The sequence below is a fragment of the Pituophis catenifer genome, unplaced genomic scaffold, assembly GCF_029215685.1.
Source record: "Pituophis catenifer annectens isolate HBS135680 unplaced genomic scaffold, rPitCat1.0.hap2 SCAF_3, whole genome shotgun sequence".
Taxonomy (NCBI): Eukaryota; Metazoa; Chordata; class Lepidosauria; order Squamata; family Colubridae; genus Pituophis; species Pituophis catenifer.
This window is the reverse complement of record NW_027256883.1, coordinates 158,439,716-158,451,797: the sequence shown is the minus strand read 5'-3', so window position 1 is coordinate 158,451,797 and position 12,082 is coordinate 158,439,716. Positions and strand designations below refer to the sequence as shown.

At 37.7% G+C, this 12,082-nt stretch overlaps 1 protein-coding gene across 1 annotated transcript; it reads left to right on the top strand.

Annotated features, from left to right (window-relative positions):
• Positions 1 to 8,961: 8,961 nt before the first annotated feature.
• Positions 8,962 to 9,659, top strand: DYNLT4 (dynein light chain Tctex-type 4). Its single transcript, XM_070939599.1, has one exon. It carries the CDS (start codon positions 8,964 to 8,966, stop codon positions 9,618 to 9,620), a length of 657 nt encoding a protein of 218 aa, XP_070795700.1. The 5' UTR covers positions 8,962 to 8,963; the 3' UTR covers positions 9,621 to 9,659.
• The last annotated feature ends 2,423 nt before the right edge of the window (positions 9,660 to 12,082 follow it).

Here is a 12,082-nt window from a genome sequence, read left to right as displayed (position 1 = left end):
AAGAGTCTGACTGGTACTCGGATGAGAGATAGCCATGAATCCCTGGGTTGTAACTTAAATTGGGAAGTTTTAAATAATCTTGAAAAAAGTAGTGACAAACCAATTCCATTTCACTGCCAAGGAAACGGCATGATTACGTTTGAGAAATCTCCAAGGGTTGATTTGTGTCTTCTAAGTATATTGGACTTCAATCTACACAATAGCTTTTGGCAATGCTAGTTAGGGATTGTGGGAATTGAAGTTAACACACTTGGAAGGTTTGTATTGGGATGGACAGACACAGCAAACCATCTGTTTTCCCAAATATTAGTGCTTTCATAACCTAAGTGATGTTATTGCTTCTTCTGTGTTAGGATCCCATGCTGCTGAACTAATTGAGGGTAAATTACTTATAAGCATACATTACAACATAAAGTTTCTGCTACTTACAACATGTTTACCATTCACATTCTAGTGCCAGCTGCTTAAAGAAAGCTGGAGCAGATTGCCTATGAGGAAAGGTTGCAACACTTGGGATTTTTAATCTCAGTCAGGTGAACATAAGGAAACATGATTGAAGCGTACCATGCAAGGTGTGGATAAAATGGACAAAGAGAAGCTCCTTTCCTTTTTCCAAAATACTAGAGCAAGAAGTTGCCCAATGAAATTGAATACTGTTAGAACTAGAATAGACAAAAGGATTTTTTTATATATATAATGCATAATTAAACTTTGGAATCCATTGGCATATGATGTGGTGCTGGCTAGCAGCTAGGCTGGCTTCAAAAACAGGTTGGACTAATTCATGGAAATTATGAAGATCAAAAGCTAATAGCTTTGATGGCAATACAAACCCTCCAATGACTGCCTCTGAAGACCATCTGGTGGGAGACTACTAGGATTCTTTGGCCACTGTGAGAACAGACTGCTGGACCAGATGGGCTAGGGCAGCGATGGCTAACCTTTTTGCCATCGTGTGCCAAAAGCAGGGGTAGTACCGGGGAGGGGGGGCAGTCGCACACCCGTGTGCCCACATCCATAATTCAATGCATCCTCTGGAGCCTGGGGAGGGCAAAAATGGCCTTCCCCACACCCCAGAGGCCCTCCAGAGGCCGGAAACAGCCCGTTTCCCCACTTCTGGTGGGACCGGGAGACCCGAAAATCAGCTGGCCAGCGCGCACATGTATGTTGGAACTGAGCTAGAGCAACACTTGCGTGCCCATAGATATGGCTCTGCGTGCCACCTGTGGCATGCGTGCCATAGGTTCGCCATCACGGGGCTAGGGATTTATTGCAGCAGGTCTGTTCTTGAGTTCTTTTCTCCTTATAAAAATTACAACTAGTAGGATCGTGAATAAATATCCTTGTTAAACAACATTGCTCACCTCATTTCCAGTTTGCTGCTCACTTCAGTGTACTGTGCAGAATAAAACACCATCTTATGAAACTACCTCTGATAATTGTATGAATTTCCAGTAGGTTGTTTCACTTAATCTCTGCTCACTGGAAAATGCCTTGGCTTATTCCAACTATGAAAGTAAGCCGATCTGGTGGAATTTAGCCAACAGCCAGATGAAAGTCATATGAGAATATATTATTACAGTTCTTTGCTTCTTTGTAATCTAACCCTCTCCTTGGTTAGCTAAAGACCTGTCATGCACTGGCTTTGTATTTGAAAAAATATAAGACTGAGCAAGCTCTCCTGTTACTGACAACTCCTTAATTAAACTTCACATTTTACTTGCCTTTAGTTGATTCTGTTGGCTAATCAAATCCCAATTAAAAGACAATTTTTCCCAAGAGCAAGCTGTACAATGCAATTCAATAAATACAACTGTACCTGGTAATTAAATGCTAACACCTGTCAAAATGAGTTTCTTATGTTTGTGAAGAAATCAGTTCAGATTAATTGGAAAGAATTACATGATCATAGTTAGATGCACACACCCTGCCATCCTTGCATTTCTTTTGTCTAAAAAGAAATATCCAGGAAACATTTTTAAATATCAAATCACTGTCAGTGTACCTGTCTAGTACAATAATGGCTGAAACCTGGCTCTGCTAAAAGAGGGTAGCAACCAAAGATACTACTGGAGTAGGTTATGTAGTAAGCAGCAAGCAGTAATCATGGAGTTAGCCTTGTATTTTGAATACATACATGTTGAACTATATGTCAGTTGCAAACATTTGTAGTGAAATCTTGATGTTTCATTCCTTAATGAAAGCTATGCTGTCATATTTGTTTCCAGATCTGTTCAACTTAGAAGAAAGAACTGTTGTGGAAACAGAATACCAAACTCTTCCTTGGCCTATTGCTACCAGAATAAGAGTTTGAAGGTACCTTGGAAATTTTCTAGTCTAAATCCCTGTTCAAGCAGGAGACCCTGTCCCATTCCAGACAAATGGCTGTCCAATCTCTTCTTAAAAACATCCATTGATGGAGCACCCACAACTTCTGAAGGCAAATTGAGTCACTGAGGGCAGGAAATTTCTCATTTCTGGGCTGGTTCTCTCCTTGGTTAGCTTCCATCCATTGCTTTTTGTGCTGCCTTCAGGTGCTTTGCAAAATACCGTGTTTCCCCCAAAATAAGACTCTGTCTTATATTTGTTTGTACCCCAAAATAAGCGCTTGGCCTTATTTTCGGGGAGGTCTTGTTATTTTGGGACGTGTGCCGTCTTACCTGATTTCCAGCTCTATGTTTAAATATTTTTGGGGAGGGCTTATTTTTGGGGAGAGGCTTATTTGAGCGCATGCGCTCAAAAGCCCAATTGGGCTTATTATCAGGGGATGTCTTATTTTCGGGGAAATAGGGTAGGCTATCTCCCTCTTCTTCATGGCAGCCCTTTAGATATTGGAACAGTGATGGAACACTGCTATCATGTCACCCCAGTCCATCTTTTCATTAAATTAGACATACCCATTCCCTGCAACCACTCTTCGTATAATTTAGCCTCCAGTCCACTAATCATCTTTGTTGCTCTTCTCTGCACTCATTTTAGAATCTCAATGTCTTTTTTATATTGTAGTGACCAAAATTGCAATACTCCTAGTGTGATCATACCTATAAAGTGATACTAACCAGGGGTGAAATCTAAATTTTTTTGCTACCAGTTCTGTGGGTGTGGCTTAATTAGTGGGCGGGGCTTGGTGGTAAGGTGACTGGGAGGGCGTGGCTTGTTGGTCAGGTGTGTGTGGCCAAGTCAATGTCACTTCTTTGCCCTTTTTTAACCTACAAAACACAACACAACACAACTGGCTCACCCACAATATAAAAGCAGCTGTGCTAGACCCAAAATGGCCCCTGCAACAAGCAGGAACCTCACACAGCCACAAAAAGCCCAAAAAACCAACTTTCACAATTTACACACACACAGCACAACACAACACAACTGGCTCACCCACAATGTAAAAGCAGCTGTGCTAGACCCAAAATGGCCCCTGCAACAAGCAGGAACCTCACACAGCTACAAAAAGCCCAAAAAACCAACTTTCACACTTTACACACACACAGCACAACACAACACAACTGGCTCACCCACAATGTAAAAGCAGCTGTGCTAGACCCAAAATGGCCCCTGCAACAAGCAGGAACCTCACACAGCCACAAAAAGCCCAAAAAACCAACTTTCACACTTTACACACACACAGCACAACACAACACAACTGGCTCACCCACAATGTAAAAGCAGCTGTGCTAGACCCAAAATGGCCCCTGCAACAAGCAGGAACCTCACACAGCCACAAAAAGCCCAAAAAACCAACTTTCACACTTTACACACACAAAATTCCACATACAGCTTTGTGAGATTTTGTGTGATTGTGTAGTTAGAGTGAAACATTACAGAAACACACTAAATCTCAGAAAAGTGCACAAATATTATTTTATTTTTATTTATTTTTATTTTTATATAAAAGCAGCTAAATTTAAAACTTCCTAAACTTTAAATGGCTAGGTCTAAAAAAAGAACAACTAAAAAAAACCCTAATTAACTATTTTTTTAAAGCTCCCAAAGGGGAAAAAAACTTACCCAATTGAACAGGGGTCTCCAACCTTGGCAACTTTAAGACTTGTAGACTTCAACTCCCAGAATTCCTCAGCCAGCTTTGCTTTGCTGGCTGAGGAATTCTGGGAGTTGAAGTCCACAACTCCCTGTCTGCTTGATTGCAGGCAGTGAGATTCAGTTGCTTGCTGATGCAATCAATTGCAGGGATTACAGCAAGGCGTTGCGACCAGCAGCTAAAGTAAGCAAGCTGAGGGGGGGGGGAAGGGGAGGGATTTTTGCTACCGATTAGCAGGCAGAGCCATTTAAAAGGGAAAAAGTTTTTTTCTTTTACATGGCTCTGGCAATCCAAGCTGAGTTGCCTGATTAGCAAGCAACTGAGCTGGGATCGTCAGAGCTTGGCTGGTCAGAGCCATTTAAAAGAAAAAAAAGGCTCTGATGATCGCGCGACTCAGCTGGGCATGGGAGTGGGGCAGGGATTTTTGCTACCGGTTCTCCGAACTGCCCACCGCCATCGCTACCTACTCGCCCAAGCTGGTCCGAACCGGGAGCATTTCACTCCTGATACTAACACTTCACATGCTCTTGATTCTAACCCTTTTATCTTGATACTATCCTTGTCTTTATGTTGTACCCTTCTCTTAAGGTTTCACATGAATAAAATCTGCAAATGTTAAACTGGACTTTATTTAAACATTGTTTATTGAATAAATTGCAATTGATCTATACATTTTACTAAGCCATAAACCATTGCTTACAAACTACACAGGGTGGGTTTGTGAAAATTCTAAATCAAATTCAATCAAACCACATTTTGGCTCAGCATATTGTGTAATCCAGCCCTTACAGTGATATACAAAGCTGGAAACTGGTTCTGAAACGTCTACATTGAAATTGCTCTGCTCTTATCAGAGGATCTTGATATACCATTTCTCTAAACACACAATGGCTGCAAAGAGTTAAAAGGGAAATGATATACTTGGAGAAACCCTGTGTCACATAGCAACAAAAATGTTTCACTATAAAATAAACACATAATTTCTTGAATCTTTCTCTCCTAGGATAGAAGGTCTCCAAATATGGTATGCAAAAGGTAGCCAAACAAAGGTGTGTCAGAAATAAAATAACACTTTCAGCAGAAAAATGCAGAAATGAGTTTCAGCTAAACAGATTAGGAAACTGGTGGCTAAATGGGATATATTCAAGGCAGTAAATTGTTAAGGAGGGAGGAGTGGTTATATGGGGCCAGAAAGACAGGTGTTTAAAATTAGTAGAATTAGGATGAACCGGAATAAAAAGTGAATATTTGAGTGAATAGAAAGGTGATTGTGAAAATGCAGAACAATCAGCATAAAAATGTTTTGACAACCAGATGGAGGGCTTGAAACTGGATTTAAAAACTGCAAGAAAAGGCAGTTTGGAATGGATAAACTCTGTTAACAAGCAGTAAGGAAGACTATTTAACAACTCAGGACAATTCAGAAAGCAACATTAAGGTAAGGCAGTGGCATTCCAATAAGCTTTCATATCCTCAGTTAATATTTGAAAATATAAGAAATATATAAAATGATGTTTCTAAAAATTTTGCCAGAAAATGTTTCTCATCAATCTTCAGTAAATTGTAGCTGTACATAAATAACAAGCTTCTAAGCAAGTTCTGGTACTGAAAACAAAGGAGTGACCACATCATAGATAAACCTTGGAATGTAGTTTCAATCCATCCTGTAGGAGGAATGACAGAACCTGGAGGCAGAGTCAAAAGAGAAATCAGACTAGAATCTCTACATATCCACAAATGGACAATGTCCAATTCCTCTTTAATTTTGTTTACCTTATCTAGTACCAAAACAGTACAAACCATTAGTTGAGTGGATTCCAGTGCATAGGCATGAGCAATAAATTTTTAATTGGAATCGTGCCTGACATCTCCATACTTTAAGCCTCCTGCAACTTCAAGCATTACCCATAATTGATTGGTAAAATTGGAAACTGCAGCCCCAAAATTTCTACAAAGTATTCTTTGGATAAATTCCACTATTTTTTCTAAGCTTTTGGCATTTTGACTTTTGTTACAAATCTTATACAAATATATTGATCATTTTAAAAGAATCTATTAAACTTGTAAACTAATTGGGTTAATCTGAAAAGAATATTACCAATAAAACTCACTGAGTAGTTAAAGCTGCACTATCAAAATACATCCCTTCTAGTTTATAAAACTGGAAAATCCACTTAAACAAAGGATACATTTCACAAACTTGTGGCCATATTTTGATTTTTTTTTAAAAAGTAAACTAACAGTTAAGAGAATGCCTATATAAGGACATGTGCACATTAAATCTGGTTTGGCTCATCAACTTTCTACAGCTATGAAAATACTGCTTCAAAATCAGAAGACAAACTTTGAGGTAATATAAGTGATTCCAGGGAAGCCTGCTGAAAGGGGACTCTTTAGTTTGAACTAGTCCTTAAAGAGTTACTTGTCCAGATCCAGATCCTTTTACTGGAACTCAAAAGCCATCAAGATGAAGAGAGGCATTAACGTTCCTCTTCACGCACACCAGTCTGTGCAAAAATAATGTACATGATACTGTCTCCATGGGGACCACACATTTCGGATGGCAGGTTGCCCAGCCCTACTGCAGTCCTTTGGATGGCTTTCCCATTGAACTGTCACTTCAAAGAGCCAATGATTTACCATGGACAAGGGAGAAACTTATTAAGACAGGGTAGTAAGGGCTCCAGCAGGTTTGTGCAACAAGCCTGAGCAAGCTTTAACAAGATAACAGTATTAAAAGCCTTTGCAATCTGCTGTAGGTCTTAGATCCAGCAAACCTCACCTGCCAGGAAGCCTACTAGCCTCTAGTCTATATTGCTTCCAGGTATGTTACTTATTATTTTAGTATATACACTGCCTTTTTATCCATAGGCTACTCAAGATGGTTAGCAGCCAAAAATACAATATAAATAATTAGATCACAGGAAACAGCTAGAATAAGATTATGCTTGCATACCATACTAATCTATGATTAGCTGAATCATAGTTCCACTATGTACTAAGCAAACAACTTGTATTCCTGAGAAAGACTAACAAACTAACTACATTGCCTAGGTTCACACAGCATATTGAGCTGCAAACTGGTCGACCTTCTTTTAGCCTTACATAGACTTAGCTAGAGATTTCCCCTGAAGGAAGAAAGAAGGGACACAAACTCAGCTTTCCATAGCTTCAGAACAATGCATTCAGAACAATGGGGAAGACCTTCCAAGACTTTTCTCTTGGAAAAATGTGCCTCGGAAAACAAGAGGGTACTAGCACCCAGCTATTCTGTTACTGATTTTCTTGTGTGCTATAGAATTCATATACTTGTGCCTGTATGATCAATTAATCTTAATGCATTATCACCAAGGAAGTTTTAATCATTTCATTGTTGATTGAAACAACAGTCATATAGATTGCATGCAACTTTTTTCACCCATTCAAAGAATGTTTAAAAACAGAGAAAGAGAAAGCATGCTGGCTACAAAATGCAGGTTAGTGATTCTAGCCTAAAATGGGTAGATAAATAAGGAACAGAGAAGATATTTTGAAAAATTCCTACTAAATAAACTAGAGTGGAAAATAATCCTTTATTATTATTTATCAGTTCCAATTATTGAATATAAAAGCATTGAGAACAATTTAAAAATACAATAATTTGCATTAGGTGATCAAGATAATATTCCCTAATTGCAAAAAAAACTTGAATTCATAGTATCAATAGAATTTATTCAAATTCTTAACCCATTCTATCTACAAGAAAACAGAATATTTAAAAGTTTTATTCCAATATTGTTATAAATATTAGTCTTTAGAATAATTTAAAATTGAATTTTTAAGAATATTGGCAACATTAAGACTTTACTAATTTCTATATGGCAATGATGTTTATTACTATATGAGTGATGATGCATTCTTGGCTTTTATCAACTGTTTTGCAATTTGAACAAAAAATAATTAAAGGAAGCTCCTCAAATATTTGGCTGATTTATTCTTCTCTCACTGGATTTATGATTTTTAGCATTAGCCTATTTATTCCAGGCTTGTTTGATTTTTTAATCATAAACATTCTTCAGATACATTTGGAGTCACAGGGATTGTCCATATAGATGCATAGAACCTGTAATACAATGAGGACAAGGATATAGAACAAAGAGGCTGAAAGGAGAAAATAGGAAAGAGGCAGTGAGGGGCTAAAATGAGAGGCAGATCTAGTCCTTGAAATCTATGTAAACACATGATTGTAGGCAATTGAAGAGCAACATTATTGGGCTAAGAAAACCACATGAAGAGAAAAGGAATTTTGAAATATTTAAATATTTTGGAATATTTAAACATGGAAATCGTACTCTTTTGGGGGTGGGCTATATTTCTGTGAAAAATGAAATAATATAAATCTAACCGTATTCTAATTCGATAGCTAGATGATAGATAGGTAGATAGATGTAGATGATAATGATAGGCAGGCAGGCAGGCAGGCGATAGAGAATTAGAACACCAAGAATTACCAAGATAGTATAAAAGAACATATATATGAATAAATCAGTATATTACATAATTTCATTTTGTAATGTAAATTTTATATATGAAAATAAAATTAAGATTTTGGGAAGCATATTTGCTTTATCTGGAGCTCTTTTCAAAATATTCAGTCCACTGGAGTTGGGTGGCTAATAATAAATAAGTAAATAATAGGAGAAGATGTAACAATAATCCCTTCAGTTTTATTAATAAATTTATAGCAAAAAAAATTCCACAAAAGAAGTCTACTACATTTAATATAATTAAGAATATATATATACAAAGAAGAATGGGTGCTAGGAAAATAGGTTCCAGCAAGGAATTACTTGTAACTGTGTGACTCTTTTCTTTTCGAGGATTTTACTGCTGATGTATGGTAGATTGGCCTCTGGCAACATCCCAGAAAACATTCAATTAGGCAATGGCTTCAGAAGATAGTGATTCCACCCATCCAAAGAAAGGATCACTACCTCTCCACCAGAGCTCCCAGCCTACAGATATGGCACCTAGACCATTACTGCCTCTGCAGAGTATTGAAGGGAAAGCCCCCTTCCCACCATCCCGGAGAAGCTCCATTATGAGCATCCTCAATGCCCCATTTTTGAGTAGGAGAAATTCATTGGCTGCTGGAGGAAGGCGCCTTTCTATTGGGCCCTGGATGCATTGTGGTCGAGTGAGTTTTTCTGGGCTACCACTCTTTGAACCCATTCAGGAGATACACTATGAGAACACCTACAAGACCCAGCCAGATAAAGATTGCAGATTTAATTCCTCGTGCACACAGCAGATTCTTGAGTCCGTTCTGGCCAGCTTCTTCAGTGATGTCAAATACAATCCTGCAAATAGTGGGCAGTTGGTCCAAAACCTGTCAGAGCTTGTCAGGAGCAGGGTCAAAGATCTAACCCCACCACGCTACAAACTTGTGTGTAATGTCTTTCTGGGCCAGCTGGCCAACCAAGGGTTGCACATTGCTAGTCGGTCCCTCTGGGATGTGGAGAATGATAGCTTTGCTTCCGCCACTTTCACAAATTCATCGCTTTTTGCTGTAGTCACAGTTCATGGATTATATTATGAATGAATACAAATCCTAAAGATTAACTTCCCTCTCCTAATTTTATCTTGCTAGAGATTAAGATCAGTCAGAACTGGGGATGTATCTGAACATAGTTTAAAGTAACAACATACGGTGCAAAATATATGTGCTAAAACCATAGAGCATCAAAAGATAAAACTAGGAAATCTGCCCCAGTGGTCAACACATTTCCTTAAGAATTCTTTTGTTCAATTGGCAGTTAGAATTGTTTGAATCTACAGTATTACTTATGCCTTTGCTTGTACAAAAGATTATGTAACTTCCTTTTTCAAAAAAAATAAAATAAACCCATTGCTCTTCCTTGAACAAAGAGGATATTTCAAAAGCAAATTATGCTAAAGGTGCCCAAAATATAGCTATATAAGTATTTGCTGGATTTGAGACATATATTGCAAGTGAAAGACCAAAATATCAAAAGGCCTCTACATGCACCAAGATTTTTAAAAACCTTGAGAATGTTTGAGACACATTTTCTTCTCACTGCATCCTGTCAATGTAATTTTTTTCCATTGAGGTCAAAAACCTAATCCTGTAAACTCAAACATGGGGAAACCCGAACACATTCTTGACTTAACTCTTGAAATTATATTTTAACTGATTAGCTTTACTGCTTTGAATGATAAAGTACAATATAACCAAATGTTAATAATAATGGCAGTTATGCTTTAACACATTGGGTGAACACTAATTTAGGGAAAGCTATGCATCAAATATGAATTTGTCATCTCTGCCAACTTTGCTAAATGGGGGGTAGTGATGTCCAAACTATTAGCATTTATCAACTAGAAATGAACATGCTGAATGTAATGCTGAAGATGTCATATGGGGATTACTCTACGTACATGCATAAAATTACTTCAATCCACTTGATAGACTATTGAAAGAAATGCCTGAACAGGCAAAATAAAATACCAACACTAGCCAATCTAACATTGTCTTTAACTTTAATAATTGCAGGTATGTATCCAATCCTGTTCTAGTACTGGGAAGGGATTTTAGTTACCAAGAAATGTTACCAAAAAAGGCAGTAAGTTTCTGCCTTGCCATTGTACTGCTTTCCATTCTAACTGATAGTGCATTTTAATCTTTAAGTCTACAAGAGCTGAGACCACTTTACCATAAAAAAACACCTCCCTTTTTCATCTCAGACCTTATATAGAAGACCAGTTCATGCTATCAACTTGCCCTTGGCATAATTTCCTATGAAAGGCTCGTCACAGCCTCTTATCTTCTAACTATAATTAAATTATTTAAAGTAATTAAACTTAATTAAATCTAATGTTTATTTTCACAGAACTTAAACACCTACAATTGCTTAAAATATCTTTGCTATTGCTAGAAGTTGTTTTAATTCTCCGTTGATAGAATAGTTTGCATTGCATATTAGAATGTAGGTACTGTGCACAGTTTGTCAGGCGTTATTTCAAACACACAATTGAGTGATAAATACTGATAAAAATATTAACATTCTACATTAAAGCCAGAACCCATCAGATATTCTAAGTCTATAATATCTGCCTTCTGAGTTGCAGAGTATAAATTGTATAAAAAACTATTCTGGTTATTCAGTAAAGATACCCAAATAGCTCCACTCTACTCAGATGACAGTAAAGCATAAAAAGAAATTAGGAAAGGATGTAAGTATCTCAAAGTATCTTTCAAATATCTGAAAGGTTGGACATCAGGTTTTTGGTGCTGGAGGTGTAAAAATGTGAGGTTTCATTAACCCAAGGGATATGACCATGTGTTCATTTGAAAATGGGAAAGCTTGAGTTCTAATCCTGAATTGGGCACGAAGCCAGCTGGCTGACCTTGGACTAGTCACATTCTCTGACGTGGGAAGGAGGCAATGGCAAACCACTTCTCTAAAACTTGCCAAGAAAATTGCAGGGACTTGTCCAGGCAGTCTGAATGTTGCACATGATTGAACAAAAAAGAAAAAAAAATAATGTACATATGTAGATTTTACTGGAAAATCTTCATATGATAAAAGATGTTGTTGTGATGTTGTACTAAGCTTTAGAATCTGTTCATCAGGAATTATGATTGTACCAAGAATGGAGGGTGACTAAAAGAATCATATTGAGAAATTGGAACCATTATTTCAGATATTGAGTGGTTATCAGAAGTGAATAAATAGAATAAGCTGGAAGGGACCTTGGAGGTCTTCTAGTCCAGCCCCCTGCTCAAGCAGGAGAACCTATACCATTTCAGATAATTGACTGTCTAGTCTCTTCTTAAAAACATCCAGTGATGGAGTGCCCACGATTTCTGAAGGCAAGCTGTTTCACTGGTTAATTGTCCTGTTAGGAAGTTTCTCCTTAATTCCAGGTTGCTTCTCTCTTTAATGTTTCCAACCATTTCCTGCTTCTGGTGCTTTGGAGAATAATTTGACTCCAAAATGTGTGATCTGTTTTAGAAAATATAGAATTTTCTACTGATCAAAG